Genomic DNA, 18,003 nt, shown 5'->3' on the forward strand with positions numbered 1-18,003 from the left:
GCTGTAAACACTCTTTTTTGAATGAGTTTTAAGCACAGGGGAAAAAAGGAACATTTGAAAAATCAGAAATTTAATAAATAACCAAGAAAAGTAACATTGCAACAATTCATGCTACGAACTGAAAAATGAACATTTGAAAAATCCGTAATACAAAAACTAACCATAAACCACCAAGAAAACTAACCTTGCATGAGTCGAGTTCTGGCATGAAGTGAGGAGTAACTGGGTGGAGAACAATTCGGTCTCGTCACAGTTGAAGACTTGTGGGATGTAGCCTTCGTCCTCCAGTAATTTTGTGAAATTTTTCACGAATTCTTTCACAGCTTCAGTGTCGGAACTAGCAGCCTCTCCATACCTTACCACACTATGAATGCCTCTTCTCTTGCGAAACTTTTCAAACCATCCTCTACTGGCTTTAAATTCCTCACTTTCGCCACTCGTAGAAGAATAGTTTTGCAGCAAATCGCCATGAATCTTCCTGGCTTTCTCACATAATATCGACTCGCTTACGCTATCCCCTGCAAGTTGCTTCTCGTTCAGCCACGCTAGCAACAGTTTTTCTACCTCTTCCAGCACTTGAGGCCTCTGCCTGGTTAACACTGTAACTCCTTTTGCAACATCAGCTGATTTAATAGATTCTTTCTGCTTTAGAATAGTCGAAATCGTAGATTTTGACTTCTTGTACTCAGCGGCAAGATCAGTAACACGAACTCCACGCTCATACTTTTCAATAATTTCTTTCTTTACTTCGATTTCAATTTTCTGCAAAACTTTCTTCTCACCACTCTTAACTTGCTTAGAAGCCATGGTTAACTGCAAAAGCACACGAAATACTGTAGCACAAAGAGTTCATAGGTAAAGCACGCACGTCTGACTGAGAACAATGAACAGGGAGAGGCTGAACACGTGCTTAAATACAGTAATCGGTGCGTACGAACCGGAAGGGAAATGAAATAGAGCACAAAGGGTTCACAGCGAAAGCACGCACGTCTGACCGAGAACAAAGCAACACGTGCGGAAATCATTGGCGCGCACAAACCGAAAGGGAAACTGGCTTGTTCATATACCAAGTGTGTAGTTGTGAACCGAGGCAAAAGTTTGGCGAACTTTTTGGTCGTAAACCGATTTGTAAGTGTACCGAGACGTTCGTGAACCGAGGTTCCAATGTGTGTGTGTGTTATATAATATATATATATATATATATATATATATATATATATAATATAGAGAGAGAGAGATATTTATAGATATATATATAGATTTACAGGTACTCGTCGACGTATGACCTGTGCAAGTTATGACTGTTCGACTTTACGACGCGTTCAACAGTTTCCCCGCCAGCTGTCGGCAGTGCCAGTTTCCTGCACTCCCAAGTCTGGCTACGCAGCAGTAATAATATACGCAGCAGTGTTGCCCCATGTGTGTTTGTGTCTTGTTGTTTTGGCAGTTTTCGATAATAATATACCCCTAACATGTCTACCAAGAGGAAATTGTCTCTGTCCACTCCTCAGCCTGCCAAAAAGGAAAGAAAGGCCATTGGTCTAGACACCAAAATGATGATATTAAAACAGTATGAAGGAGGAAAGAAAGTGAATGTGATCGCATGTGATATGAAGTTATCACACTCTACTGTGTCGACTGTTTTAAAGGACAAAAATAGAATTCGTGAAGCTGTGAATGGTTCTGCACCTTTGCGATCAACAGTGATTACGAAGCAACATACCGGGCCCATCCATGAAATGGAGAAATTGTTAAACATTTGGATGGAAGATCAGATTCAAAAGCAGACTCCGTTAAGCCTCTTTACAGTACAGTCGAAGGCTAGAAGTCTGTTTGGGACTTTAAAGGAACACGCCGGAGAAGACTACAGTCAAGAATTTGTGGCAAGTACTGGTTGGTTTAAGAAAAGATTCCAATTGCATAATGTTCGAGTGACTGGAGAAGCAGCGAGTGCGGATGAAGAAGGAGCTAGTAAGTCTGTCGATTAGTTTAGACGGAATAATTAAGGATGAGGGTTATCTCGCAGAGCAGATTTTTAATGTGGATGAAACGGGGTTATATTGGAAGCAGATGCCAGGATGCACTTACATCCATAAAGCAGCCAAAAGCATGCCAGGATTTAAAGCACACAAGGATAGACTGACTCTGCTGCTTGGCGGGAATATCGCGGGGTTCAAGCTGAAGCCCTTCTTAATTTATCATTACGAAAATGCACATGCATTTAAGAATATGAACAAGCACACTTTGCCAGTTTATTATAGATAAAACCGTAATGCCTGGATGAACCAGGCTTTTTTTCAGGATTGGTTCAGTAATTGTTTCATTCATCAAGTGCGTGAGTACTGTTTGGAGAGAGGAATTCCCTTCAAAATTTTACTGTTGCTCAATAATGCGCCTGGACATCCACATCACTTAGCTGATCTCTATCCCAACGTGAAAGAGTTTTTTTTTTTTTTGCCACCAAACACTACTCCACTTATTCAATTGATGGACCAAGGTGTAATTGCTACATTAAAGGCAAACTATCTCAGAACCACCTTCGCCCAAGCCATAGCTGCTATAGATGCTGACCCGGAACTATCACTACGCGACTTTTGGAAACAGTATAATATTCTTAAGTGTATAAAGAATCTTGCTACCGCGTGGGACTCTGTGACGGAAAAGTGTATGAATGGCGTATGGAAGAAGTGTGTTAAGCGTTACGTAAATACTTTTGCTGGATTTAACAGTGAACAAGAACTTGATGAGATTCATGAAGAAATAGTGAAACTGTGAAAAGACCTTTCATTGGAATGTGAAATGGAAGATGTCTAGGAGTTGCTAGACCGGGAATCAGGTGAACTTATGAATGAAGAGCTAATAGAATTGGAAGAAGAAAGTGTGCCGGAAGAAGAAACGAGAATTGGAGAAAGACGAAGAGGAGTAGGCGCCACAACGAATGTTCACCACAAAGGGATTGTCAGAAGGTTTATCTCTACTGAATAAACTCCTCGCCCATTTTGAAAAAATGGACCCAAATATTGAATGATTTGCGAGGATTGAACGAATGGCACGCAATACATTTCATCCTTATTGTGAAATTTATGAAGAGAAAAAAAAAAAACAAACAATTCAGACGAAGCTCACTATGTTTATGAAAAGAGCAACTCCTCCCATCACCCTGTCCGCAGCCTCGCCTGATGAAGGCGATATTGACAACCCGCAGCCAAGCACCAGTGGTGCCAGGAATTAAATGTACAGTATTTCTTATTTTTGTATGTTTTCCACATATTAAACCAATTGTACTGTAGTATGCTGTGTTTGACTTAGAAAGTAAGAAAATGTTGATAAAATATTACTTTAAGATGATTACAATATCATTACCCTGTCTAATATTCTTACCTTAATTTAACATATGCCGACTTACGTCCAGATCAACTTACAACCAGTCAGTCAGAACCAATCGCGGTCGTAAGTCGACGAGTACATATATATCTGGTTTGTCCTGCTTCCACTTCAAAACCGGTCCCGCCCACACGCAGCCAACACAGCATTTCTCGATTCCTATTCGTCGTCTTCCATGTCATGCACTATACTGGCCTGCTGAACGTAATACATCCAACAAGTACTCGAGGTGCTGCCACAACGGTAAAGTAGCTTTACCACCATTGCGGGAGCCACCTGTGTCTTTACAACAGCTTCTTACACAGCAAGCATCAGAAGCTAAAAATTATCGTGAACACATTCGAGAATACAACCCATCTCTAGCGTTTGCTTCCATGGGTGCACAGATAACTCAACTCAACCTCCTGGCCACAGACCATACTGTTTTAAAATACACGAGCAAATTTATCACCAAATCTCTCCATTATACGCTAACACTTCTACCTCTCCAGGATATGCACAGTTGTATGTTTTTGACACAGCGCAAGCTACTAAAGTACGCTTACAAAACAAAGCACATTCTGCATGCAGCGAAAATGTACTTCTCCAGCTAGATTCCATGCTCAGAATCATCAACCCCTTCGCTTAATCATACAAACACATGCATGAAATCGCTCAGTCCAATCCAACAGCATCTGTATGAATGGTTTTCAAGGAAACCCCTAGGCAGGATTTACGACGATACAATGCCCGAACATGTCACACCGATGTTGCAGCGATTTTTGTCGGAGAAGATGGCGAAACGCCTGCCAAACGGGACATTTGCATCTATCCCATAGGCAACTCCTGTAAACAGATTTCCACACTCAATATGAATTGCGATCCTATGGTTTACCCACTTTTATTCCCTTACGGAGACATTGGATGGCACAAAGATTTACAACACGTTCCCGATAAAAGAACCGGCAAGCAAATAAGGCTTACTCAATGCCAATTTTACGCGTACAGATTAGCAATGAGGAATAGATTTAGTGATTTGCACTCCAGCGGCAGACTATTCCAACAGTACGTCGTATATGCGTATGTTAAAACAGAGGGCGCACGTCTCAACTATCTCAGATTACATCAACAAGATCTGCGTGTGGAACTATCAGATGCACTGCAAGCAAACACCGAAAATAACAACGTTCGTGTAGGCAAAATGATCATATTACCGTCCACATTTCCAGGAAATCCAAGATACATGCAACAAAACTATCAGGATGCCATGGCCATAGTACGGAAATTCAGAAAGCCTGATTTATATATCACTTTCACATGTAATCCTGCTTGGCCGGAAATTCTATATGCACACTGCGTCAAATTCTTCTTGATTTCTGAATTCCTTTCTCACCGTTTTCCGTTCCTATTCTTACAGTATAGTACAGTACAGTATCGGCTAGTATATAATATTCTGGCAACACAATCTTTTTGTATACAAGGGACATGAAATACATGTTTCGGCGGGAAGCTGGTGCATTCGTAATGTGTGGTTGTGTCTGCTATGTCCCATTCTCTGATTGAAAATTCTAAACTCTCGCTGTAACCTCACAGGACTTTGGATGTATATGCAGTTGGACATTTTTTCAATATATTTTCATTATACTACACAACCCTAACCTGTTTGTGTTTTCATTCAGTTTCAATGTGAAATGCTTCCCAAACATTGACACTTTCAGTCATTTATTTCTGGATCTCTGATCCATGGCTTTTTTTTTTTTTTTTTTTTGGCCATATTGTTGATCACTTAAGAGGGTAAAATTTGTGGGTTTTTTTTTTTTTTGTTAATTCAAGTAACCTGATTATTCATGATAGCTGGAATCCTGTAATGTATGTTCTCTAAACTATGTGAGAACATAGCTGTTGTATGAATGAATATTAACTGATATTTAGAGTTTGGAACCAAGCAGTAAAACCAAAACAGTAGTTAAGTGGTTGAAAAGTGAAACTTGTTAAATTTTTAAACATCTACCCATTATTTACTCCCATTATATAGTAACAGAGCACAATTGTAAACACACCAACTCTTTTGTAGACCTAAATGATTAGGCAATTTTCAATAAATATATTCAGAGTTATGCACAGGGAACAAAATTTAAATTTATTTTTCCACCTATTTGTGTTTACAGACTAGCACACTAAACACTAGTGTTTTCTTTCAAAGAAAATTGAACAGGACACCAATATGTTTAATTGATTACATTGTCTATTTTATGACATGCTTCATAAACTGTACATCTGGCCCACAAGAAATCAATAATTTGATTATAAAATGATAGGTGAATCAGTTGATTGAGTGTGTTTTTTATGCGTTTATTTTAATTTATTTTGGGTGGTAATCTTCCATTATCTCCTGAATCCCAGGATGGCAATGACATTGAGCTGATCCAGGACTCTTAATTGTAAAATTCCAGATACCTGTGGATGCCATTTCATTGCCTAAACAAAACTGTGGCTACTTGGTGAATGTTAAGATTTTTTTGTGGGTTTGGGAGCAGTTTACAATGTTAAAAAATTGTCCTTGGCTCAGAGAAATACAATAATGCAATTACATTTTTTTCTTGTATCACGTTGTTTTTCCTTCCCTCTTCTCTCTGGAACTACAGCAGGAAGTTCTAATTGATGCTGGAAGCTATGCATGACTTCTAATAATGCCTGCTGAAGTGTTGGATCAATACTAAGTGTTGGATCAATACTAAAGTTTTGACTATCACTCCTCAGTACAGATACCATAACAAAACTTCATTATTTTTTCACAAACTAAAATGTAAAATGAATGTTTCACCCCCTTCATCAAAAAGTATATACAAAACCACACACCAACTGTAGTAATAGAAAGGTGGTACATTTATTTTAAATGTTTTAATAACCACAGACATCTTTTTAGTTGCTCCTCGACCTGACTAACCTCCTTGTACAGTCTGCCTTCCACTTAGATGTTGTGACCCTAAAGCACAACACTTATTCCCTTCTTCTCTCTCTCCATATTACTTGCACATGTTGTTCCACTGCTTTCATGCCGGTATTATAGTCCAGCAAATTCCTTTTCACAGCATCAATAGTGTTCTGATTCCTCAGACAGAATTCCTCTCCCTTTCTACACTTTCTACCAACCAACCCATCCCAGAATCTCGCACTCCTCACACTTATTTATGCCAGTCCCTCCTCCTACCCTATCAAGGTCATTGCAGTGCTTCATTTGCCTAACCCACCTATCCTTTAGAACACACATTGCATGGCAACATTACAGGTACTTGGCTGTCTGAACTGCTGGGAATTATAGTATTTTGATTATAATTAAATTTTTAAAAATAAAGAGTGTTTCCTCGAACCGCCACCTTATCGTGGTGGAGGGGTTTGCGTGTCCCAATGATCCTAGGAGCTGTGTTGTCCGGGGCTTTATGCCCCTGGTAGGGCCACCCAAGGCAAACTGGTCCTAGGTGAGGGATGAGACAAAGTGCGGTTCAACAAAACCTCCATGATGAATACAAAATTTGGACAGCGTTTTCCCTTGCCCGGACGTGGGTCACCGGGGCCCCACTCTGGAGCCAGGCCTGGAGGTGGGGCTCGATGGCGAGAGCCTGGTGGCCGGGCTTGCACCCATGGGGCTCGGCCGGGCACAGCCCGAAGAGGAAACGTGGGTCCCCCTTCCCATGGGCTCACCACCTATGGGAGGGGCCAAGGAGGTCGGGTGTAGTGTGAGTTGGGTAGTGGCCGAAGGCGGGGACCTTGGCGGTCCGATCCTCGGCTACAGAAGCTGGCTCTTGGGACGTGGAATGTCACCTCTCTGAAGGGGAAGGAGCCTGAGCTAGTGCGCGAGGTCGAGAGGTTCCGGCTAGATATAGTCGGGCTCACCTCGACGCACAGCTTGGACTCTGGAACCAATCTCCTTCAGAGGGGCTGGTCTCTCTACCACTCTGGAGTTGCCCCTGGTGAGAGGCGCCGAGCGGGTGTGGGCATACTTATTGCCCCTCGACTTGGAGCCTGTACATTGGGGTTTACCCAGTGGACGAGAGGGTAGCCTCCCTCCGCCTTCGGGTGGGGGGACGGGTCCTAACTGTTGTTTGTGCGTATGCACCGACCAGCAGTTCGAAGTACCCAGCCTTTTTGGAGTCCCTGGAGGGGGTGCTGGAGGGCACACCTTCTGGGGACTCCCTCGTACTGCTGGGAGACTTCAATGCCCACATGGGCAATGACAGTGAGACCTGGAAGGGCGTGATTGGGAGGAATGGCCCCCCCGATCTGAACCCGAGTGGTGTTTTGTTATTGGACTTCTGTGCTCGTCACGGATTGTCCATAACGAACACCATGTTCAAGCATAGGGGTGTTCATATGTGCACTTGGCACCAGGACACCCTAGGCCTCAGTTCGATGATCGACTTTGTGGTCGTGTCGTCGGACTTGCAGCCACATGTCTTGTACACTCGGGTGAAGAGAGGGGCAGAGCTGTCAACTGATCACCACCTGGTGGTGAGTTGGCTCCGATGGTGGGGGAGGATGCCGGTCAGGCCTAGTAGGCCCAAACATGTTGTGAGGGTCTGCTGGGAACGTCCCCTGTCAGAAGTAGCTTCAACTCCCAGCTCCGGCAGAACTTCGACCATGTCCCGAGGGAGGTGGGGGACATTGAGTCCGAATGGGCCATGTTCCGTGCCTCTATTGTTGAGGCGGCTGACCGGAGCTGTGGCCGTAAGGTAGTCGGTGCCTGTCATGGCGGCAATCCCCGAACCCGTTGGTGGACACCAGCGGTGAAGGATGCCGCCAAGCTGAAGAAGGAGTCCTACTGGTCCCTTTTGTCCTGTGGGACTCTGGAGGCAGCTGATAGGTACCGGCAGGCCAAGCAGAATGCGGCTTCGGTGGTTGCTGAGGCAAAAACTCGGGCATGGGAGGAGTTTGGGGAGGCCATGGAGAACGACTTTCGGATGGCTTCGAGGAGATTCTGATCCACCTTCCGGCGTCTCAGGAGGGGGAAGCAGTGCAGTGTCAACACTGTGTATGGTGGGGATGGTGTGCTGCTGACCTCGACTCGGGATGTTGTGGGTCGGTGGGGGGAGTACTTCGAAGACCTCCTCAATCCCACTAACATGCCTTCCAATGAGGAAGCAGAGCCTGGGGACTCGGAGGTGGGCTCCCCCATCTCTGGGACTGAGGTCACTGAGGTGGTCAAAAAACTCCTTGGTGGCAGGGCCCCGGGGGTGGATGAGATACGCCCGGAGTTCCTCAAGGCTCTGAATGTTGTAGGACTGTCTTGGTTGACACGTCTCTGCAACATCGCATGGACATCAGGGACAGTGCCTCTGGATTGGCAGACTGGGGTGGTGGTCCCCCTCTTTAAGAATGGGGACCGGAGGGTGTGTTCCAACTACAGAGGGATCACACTCTTCAGCCTCCCTGGAAAAGTCTATTCGGGGGTTCTGGAGAGGAGGGTTCGTTGGATTGTCGAACCTCGGATCCAGGAGGAACAGTGTGGTTTTTGTCCTGGTCGTGGAACAGTGGATCAGCTCTACACCCTTAGCAGGGTCCTGGAGGGAGCATGGGAGTTCGCCCAACCAGTCTACATGTGTTTTGTGGACTTGGAAAAGGCGTTCGACTGTGTCCCGGGGAATCCTGTGGGGAGGGGGGTGCTCCGAGAGTATGGGGTACCGGACCCCCTGATAAGAGCTGTTCGGTCCCTGTACGATCGGTGTCATAGCTTGGTCCGCATTGCCGGCAGTAAGTCAAACCCGTTTCCAGTGAGAGTTGGACTCCGCCAGGGCTGCCCTTTGTCATCAATTCTGTTCATAACTTTTATGGACAGAATTTCTAGGCACAGCCAGGGTGTTGAGGGGGTCTGGCTTAATGGACTCGGGATTGGGTCACTGCTTTTTGCAGATGATGTTGTCCTGTTTGCTTCATCAGGCCGTGATCTTCAGCTCTCTCTGGATCGGTTCGCAGCTGAGTGTGAAGCGGCTGGGATGGGAATCAGCACCTCCAAATCCGAGACCATGGTCCTCAGCCGGAAAAGGGTGGAGTGCCCTCTCAGGGTTGGGAGCGGGATCCTGCCCCAAGTGGAGGAGTTCAAGTATCTCGGGGTCTTGTTCACGAGTGAGGGAAGAATGGAGCGTGAGATCAACAGGCAGATCGGTGCGGCGTCCGCAGTGATGCGGGTTCTGCATCGGTCTGTCGTGGTGAAAAAGGAGCTGAGCCATAAGGCAAAGCTCTCAATTTACCAGTCGATCTATGTTCCTACCCTCACCTATGGTCATGAGCTATGGGTAGTGACCAAAAGAACGAGATCGCGAATACAAGCAGCTGAAATGAGTTTTTTCCGCAGGGTGTCTGGGCTCTCCCTTAAAGATAGGGTGAGAAGCTCAATCATCAGGGAGGGGCTCAGAGTAGAGCCGCTGCTCCTCCGCATCGAGAGGCCCCGGGGAAGACCCAGGACACGCTGGAGGGACTATGTCTCCCGGCTGGCCTGGGAACGCCTTGGGATTCCCCCGGAAGAGCTAGAAGAAGTGGCCGGGGAGAGGGAAGTCTGGGCATCTCTGCTCAAGCTGTTGCCCCCGTGACCCGACCTAGGATAAGCGGAAGAGGATGGATGGATGGAGTGTTTCAAAGAAACAAGCCAAATACAAGTGGAAAGTCTCCTCTAATATCTTAATTTGTGAAGTGCATTTTGTTGCAAGTGTCCTTGGAAGCTACTAAACTGAACAAATCCAAATCGTATTGTTATATCATCTATTGTTGGTTTCTGCTCTTTTCTTGTAATATTTCTATTGCATTTTTATTATACTGTATTGAGGATTACTTGTGTTCTGTTCTGTATATTGTATTGTATTTACCCTTTTTTTGACATCCACTGCACGCCCGACCTACCTGGACAGAGCTCTTTCTTTGAACTGCCTTTCCCAAGGTTTCTTCCATTTTTTTCCGCTACAAAGTTTTATTTTTTATGTTTTTTTTTGGGTTTTTCCTTGTCGTCTTAGAGAGTCAAGGCTGGGGGGCTGTCAAAAAGCAGGGCCTGTTGAAGCCAATTGCGGCACTTCTTGTGTGATTTTTTTTTTTTTTTGGGCTATACAAAAATAAATTGTACTATGTACTAAATATTACAGGTTGACGATCTTGGCATCAGAATTATTTCAGATATTTTGGGATTTTGGACTACTTGCATAGACACAATGAGATATCTTGGGGGATGGGAACCAAGTCTAAATGCGAAACTTGCATATGTATGTACCTTAAATACGTAGCATAAAGGTAATTTTAATACAACAGTTTTAATAATTTTATGCATGAAACAAAGTTTGTGCACAGTAGCATTAGTAGAATACTAGTAAGCCCGCAATTCGCTAGCGAATCGGAAATTGAAGAATGGCAATCAGTTTCTAGTTCCTCCGATATCTGGATGGATGACATATCATGGAGGGTGGGTGCGTCTGGGGAACTGTCATTTAATTACATACGCATATCTGTAGTAAAGCGGTCTCGTTTTGTGGAGACGTGATTCCGTTGCCTTTGCTGACACCGACTGCTGGCAGAGTGGAGCACAGCAAGTTCATCCCTGCGTCCATATCCGGTTTACGCCGTGTAGTTTGGATGTCTGGGCATTCCGTACTGTAATACCGTAATGTGATTCACATATGCGTTGAATCCTCTCGTTTTTGTTTTGTCTGTGGCGGGCTCGTTGCAGTGCGCGTGCACCTCGATGCGCCCTGCGTCCATATCCGGTTTACAACCTTCGGTTAGTAATATGGATATGTATCAGGTGTTGCACAATAAGCCACACAAGCTTTTAGTCTCCACCTCCAATGTTGTGTTTTAATTAAAAGATTACTGTACACGGAGAATAAGAAGTAGAAAAAGTAATGCATGTGGATCGGGAGGTGGTCTGGCAGCTGTTATCACGCATTTTATGCTTTGGTATTGCACTCCTGAAACTCCATTGGGTGACGTGCTTGTTGTTTGTGTGTTGGTACTTCATGGGGGACAGATGCTCGAGTAGTGGTGCTTTGAGCCCGTCTAAATTCAAATTGGGATTGAAGAAATTGGTTGTAAACGGTAAGTACCAGCTCATGTGTTATTCACATCTGCTCATCAGTTAAAAAAATAAATAAATTACAGGGAACATTGGTCAGGGACCCACCTGGGCAAATAAGGTCAGGAGTGTAATTTTCCACTTGTAGTGTCTTGTCAGCGCTCAAAGTTTCTGCGTGTAATGCCTAGACTATACTGATACTAATACTACTTTGATTGTACCTGTTCAAACAAGCATCAAACAATCTGCACTGTTTGAAAATGCTGCACTTGTTAACACAATAAAATACTTTTTATTTATTTATTTTTACTACAGATAACATTTTACACATGTCAAGTTCTGAGCCTCATGAAAACATTGGATTGATCAAGTGATCTAATGCTTGGAATGATTCCATGTGTTGTCTCCTTTAGCAAGATAAGCCTTGCAGTACTGTTAGAAGACAGGTGCTGTAATATCTTCAGGTTCAAGTTTTTTGTTTTCTTTAATGATCAAAGTATTGCTGTATCTCACTTTAACTGCTATACTTATCAACAAGTTGGTGGACGACTAACATTACCAACCCTTTACATTATGACACCAAAATGACACCTTTTATTGACTACCTAGAAAGATTACAATATGCAATCTTTTGAGGTAACTCAGACATCATCTTGCCTGAAGAAGCGGCCTGAGTTGCCTCAAAAGCTTGCATATTGTAATCTTTTTAGTTAGCCAAAAGGTGTAATTTTGCCTGACTTCTCACTACATCAGTGTAACTAAATTGGTGCCATGTACCAAGACTCAGCTAGGGGTGATTTGTTCTTCTGTGTTATTCCATCACATTTCAGTAACATATTTATGTAGTACCGAATGTTGCATAATGCTGGTATAGTACCACTTTAAAAATTTGCTACTTTAGTATTTTTCTTACTGGTATACTGCACAACACTAGTCTATTAGCTAGAGAGGGAAGGAGTAAATTTTGCTATGATAGGAAAGCCAACTGCATATTTGACCACACACTCCCAGTATAACTACAAAATTCAAGTTGATGTGAGATTAATTACAGATTTGATTTTTTTTTTTTTTTTTATAATAATAAGCCAGATGTATGAGGACACTTAAGTGGTATTATTAATTAAAAATGAATGTCACAAAATATACTTTTGCTCAATATTTTACATTTTTACTTTTACATATTTTAACATATTTGTATTTTTTCTGCACTTGGCAAATCCCACTCTTAAAGTGTATATTGTAAATATTAACCTATACACTGTAAGATTTAATTTAGCACATACGATTTTTGTATTGTCATGGTTTATGTTAACCTTGGGTGCACAAATGCCTGGGTAGTGTCATCTATTAGCAATAAAGAATATAATAGCGATATAATATGTTTTAGTATCCTGAATGATGATACAGGAACAAATAGGGAACTACGCTAGAGAAAGAAAAGGATTTATTTGTAAATAAAATGTGGTACATTAAGTTGGCAGGCTCTTTGTGTATGTAGAGGAAATGAAAGAAAGGTTGAAGATATAAGAGTAAAAGTAGTCAAGGCTAGGAAGGGGGACAAAGAACTGAGAAACCGCAAAAGATAGAGGAATGAGTGATGTTTGCCTTTTTGAGCAGATTACTTGCCTGATCTGAGTGTATTAAGCATCTGGAAAATTATCTGGATCTAGTTCCAAAAAGTGTGTGCAAGGCACTGTATTAGGAAGAAGTACAGTATGCTTTGCACAGTTTGAAAACTTTTTTTATGAATAATTGATTTCTTTGACTGGTGCATTAATTGAGAGAAACCTTTCTTTGTGTCTCCTAAGATCTTCTAGAGGTATGCACCATTATATTAATTGATAAAGTCTGGTAGTTCTACTGATAATTTCCCTAATCAGGACTCAAAGTAAATTTTCAAGTTAGGAGAGAAATCCCCTTAAGTTTTAACACTCTGGGAGGTGTGAAATTATATTTGGGGAGATCAAAACAAAGTTTTTAAAAATACTTAATATTTCAGGTATTTTTTTAATGTCACAACTTATTCTTTCTTAAGTCAACAGTAGTTTATTCCATTTTGAGTAGATAAGTTATTTTAACGACTGGCAGATAAAAATATCTGAAGTAACAAACTTAACATTACATAAATTTTGCATGTACCAATTTCCACTCATATTTGGTCAAAACAGACTTGCCAAGGAAAAATTGTACCAATAGAGTGATGCAAAAATTTTAAAGAGAATAAGAAAATCCTCTTTTTATCCATACTATGTTTTTCAAGTTCTCTGCAGCTGTAAGACATTTCAACAATTCACATAAAAAATGTGAAGTGTGCATGTTGATAATTTAAGAAGTTTGAGATATTTGTTAAAATCTTAATACATAATTCGCCTGCCTTCTCACTCACTCACTCACGTCCGTCCGAAGCCGAATGCACAGTCTCCTTCAGCGCACGTCTGAAACCGAATGCGCAGTCGCCTTCTGTGCAGCTGCCCGAAAAACCTTACGAGACCGACATCCAACCCCAACATCGCGGCAGGTGGCTGATTTACGGCCGCAAACATTCAAAGAGAAAGGTGACTTCGATTAAAGCTCTAGAGGCCTGAAAGGCGATTTCTACTACAGCTTGAGGCCTAATTACGCATTCTGATTCAATTACACATTCATTCAATACACCTATATCAGGTTTGTGGTGCTTATACTTATTACTATTCCATATTGTACTGGAACATTCATCATTCAATATTATACTATAGGCTAGATAGATAGATAGATAGATAGATAGATAGATAGATAGATAGATACTTTATTAATCCCAATGGGAAATTCACATTCTTCAGCAGCAGCATACTGATACAATAAATAACATCAAATTAAAGAATGATAACAATACAGGTGAAAAAACAGACAACAACCACGTACAATGCCAAATATTAACGTTTACCCCCCCCGGTGGAATTAAAGAGTCGCATAGTTTGGGGGAGGAACGATATTTATTTTATTGTTATTATTTATTAGTTTAAATATTATGCAGTTTAATGATGGTAAAGTTGTTTAAAAAGTCACTTTAACATGTCAGTGGACATAGATTGTTAACATTAACAGAAAGTGTAGTTGGTTTACAAAAAATATTTACTATTTATTCCTTTTCTAAGACGTGTTCAGTGCAATACAACTTTTGACAAGCACTTCTGGATATTTTACTAAGTCTAAATGCCTCTTTGGATGGTTGAAAATATGTTGTCAAAATTATAGTTTGTTTTTGCAAAATTTGTTCAATAAAAAGGTTCTATATTTTGACTGCAGCTGTCATGCAATGTGATTCCTTCACTTCATTAGTGCCACCCCCCTTGAAAACTATCACTTTATGGGGCCATGCAAACCTGTATTAATACTTGTGTGCACATTAAAATGTTTTTTTTGTACAATGTACAATGCTCTTGACAGTGGAATAGGTTATTCTTAGCCAGTAATTGCAGCGGAAAATGTGGTTAACATCCACTCATGCATAGGGAAAAAAATACCGTTGAATACTGTGAAACCGGGATAATTTAGAAAAATACCGTGATACAGAATTTTGGTCATACCGCCCACCCCTACTATAGGCCTGGAAAATTCATCAACTAACAGTACAAGCCTGTACAGTAATGAGTAAAGCGGACTACAATCATTACAAAACAACTTCTTCGTTACTTACCATTTGTTCTTCATACACTGCTGACACAAACTCATGCCCGTTTCATCTTACGTTGTCGAAACGGGCTCTTTGTGTAGTATAGTTATATTTAGCTTGGGTGCCATAGTTGTGCACACTGATTAGGGCTATCACTTTACAAATCCAGCATACAAGGTTAAAATCCAGCACCTGATTATTTGTGTGAATATTTTTCCTGTGTCTGTTTTTCTTCTGGGTACTCCATTTTGGTTAAATGGTTCCATTGTGAATGTGAGTGTGCATGGGTGGAACCTGTGATGGACTGGTACCCTTTCCAGGCCCTTTTCTTGCATTGTGCCCAGTACAGCCAGGCTCAACTCTTACTCCCTGCTCTTCTGAATTGGAGTGGATTCAAGAATAACTATGACTATTATTAGTTTGCCAGTGGACATACAGTGCATCCGGAAAGTATTCACAGCACATCACTTTTTCCACATTTTGTTATGTTACAGCCTTATTCCAAAATGGATTAAATTAATTTTTTCCCTCAGAATTCTACACACAACACCCCATAATGACAACGTGAAAAAAGTTTACTTGAGGTTTTTGCAAATTTATTAAAAATAAAAAAACTGAGAAATCACATGTACATAAGTATTCACAGCCTTTGCCATGAAGCTCAAAATTGAGCTCAGGTTCATCCTGTTTCCCCTGATCATCCTTGAGATGTTTCTGCAGTTTAATTGGAGTCCACCTGTGGTAAATTCAGTTGATTGGACATGATTTGGAAAGGCACACACGCCAGTATAGGCATTTTAAAGAACTGATGATTATATGCTTCTTTAAATTTGTCAACACAGCCATGAATTGGCAGCTGTCGGGTTTGTCAAGTACGAATTCACTAAACAATCAAAGTTCCAGAATTTCTGTATTATTGGGATGAAAAAATAGTTTCACCTGGTTTTAGCCTTTAATTTAGCAAAGTTTCAAGGTTCTTTTAAAGAGCAATGCAAGCACAGGACATTGCACGCTTCATGTCCTCAACTCCTGCTGAACAATTAGCAACTTTGCTTAACAGCTAATTGCCAAATTCCGCAGCTGTGAGTTCCATTCAAATCAGAGGCAACAGGAAGGTAACAGACATCCTATGCACATGACCTTAACAAAATATAAACAATGAAAAGGTAAATTGATTTCTAAGTAACAAATTTGACACAATTATAAAATAGTGATAAGTAAGAGAGTCCTTAAGAAATATGTGCTGAACATTTTGTGCATTAAAAATTAGAATTTGCGGGTATTACTAACCTTGTATGGGATATGTGCAATGCTGCGCTAAATTTAAACCTCCTTTTTAAGACCTAGTTGATGAAATGGTGTAAACTAGGGGTGGGCGGTATGACCAAAATTCTATATCACGGTATTTTTCTAAATTATCCCAGTTTCACGGTATTTTTTCCCCCATGCATGAGTGGATGTTAACCACATTTTCCACTGCAATTACTGGCTAAGAATAACCTATTCCACTGTCAAGAGTATTGTACATTGTACAAAAAAAACATTTTAATGTGCACACAAGTATTTAATATAGTTTTGCATTGCCCCATAAAGTCATAGTTTTCAAGCACTAATGGAGAAGGTATCACATTGCATGACAGATGCAGTCAAAATATAGAACCTTTTTATTGAACAAATTTTGTAAAAACAAACTATAATTTGACAACATATTTTCAAACCATCCAAAGAGGCATTTAGACTTAGTAAAATATCCAGAAGTGCTTGTCAAAAATTGTATTGCACCGAATATGTCTTAGAAAAGGAATAAATAGTAAATATTTTTTGTAAACCAACTACACTTTCTGTTAATGTTAATAATCTCTGTCCACTGACACGTTAAAGTGACTTTTTAAACAACTTTATCATCATTAAACTGCATAATATTTAAACTAATAAATAATAACAATAAAATAAATAATAGTATTATTACTGATAGTTGCACTATTACTTCAAGACTTCAAGCCCAGGTGCATTACACAGTATTCACCAAATTAAAATAAAATACAACAAGTGCTACTTGGTGATGACATCTTTACCAGCTGAACCATCATTTAGGCAAACTGCATTAATATGGACCTTGCTTCAAGCTAAGCTATACTGGGAAGAAAAAAACAAACTATATGTCTAGAACAAAGTCAACATTTCCACTTTATTCTCGCCGTTTATGTCGAGATTAAAGTCGACATTTCCACTTTATTCTCATAGTTTACTTCATAATTAAAGTAGAATGTCGTAAACTAAACTTCTTCCTAAAATCAATGTTTAATCAATTATTTAATTTACCCCGTCATAAATTAATGCAGCACATTAAATGCTTTGTGTTACGTTCCCCGACCCAGTGGTTAATCACTACGCTTCTTAAGCGATCATCATACAGAATCCATTCACTTCATGATATTCCTGCTTTCTGAAAATTTAGAATGGTAAGATAAATACTTGATATCATTTTCATGATGAAATGCATTAAAGCAGGTATTACACATGCACGGTAGTGAGGTGGTAGTGCTGTTTCCTCGCAGTAAGGGGTCCCCAGGTGTATGTTCAGCGTAGAGAACTTTATGGCAGGTGTGACGAGGCTCCAAAAAACTGGATGTATGAATAGCTATCGCATAGGTTTAACTTAAATATTGTGTAAATGTTGGGTTTGTGATCTGCTGGTCGGAGACACGAACACAAAATTCAATGCATGTTCTTCTGAGCGGGCTATCTTTATTGCATGCATGCTGTGTCTATCTGACGTAGGCTACCAAAACCCTAGTTCCTATCCTTCCTTTTTCTTTCACTACATAACCACATAACCAATCACCACACGATAAACGTCTTTGTGAAATTAAAACTAGTTATAAACTTAGCACACGGAGTGTTCAGAACTTTAAAAATATCTTCATTATACATGTTT

General features: G+C 41.0%; 2 protein-coding genes across 2 annotated transcripts in view; both read left to right on the plus strand.

Moving 5' to 3' along the window:
- ncor1 (nuclear receptor corepressor 1) overlaps positions 1-18,003 on the plus strand; it is a 237,649-nt gene that overhangs the window by 6,693 nt on the left and 212,953 nt on the right. The gene's annotated exons all lie outside the window — the stretch shown is intronic.
- LOC114656542 (putative CENPB DNA-binding domain-containing protein 1) lies at positions 1,473-1,988 on the plus strand. Its single transcript, XM_028808186.1, has one exon. It carries the CDS (start codon positions 1,473-1,475, stop codon positions 1,986-1,988), a length of 516 nt encoding a protein of 171 aa, XP_028664019.1.

This window comes from Erpetoichthys calabaricus, chromosome 8, assembly GCF_900747795.2.
Source record: "Erpetoichthys calabaricus chromosome 8, fErpCal1.3, whole genome shotgun sequence".
NCBI lineage: Eukaryota > Metazoa > Chordata > Cladistia > Polypteriformes > Polypteridae > Erpetoichthys > Erpetoichthys calabaricus.

Excerpts from the sequence above, each read along its gene's own strand:
- LOC114656542 (XM_028808186.1), top strand. The coding sequence starts at position 1,473 with ATGTCTACCAAGAGGAAATTGTCTCTGTCCACTCCTCAGCCTGCCAAA.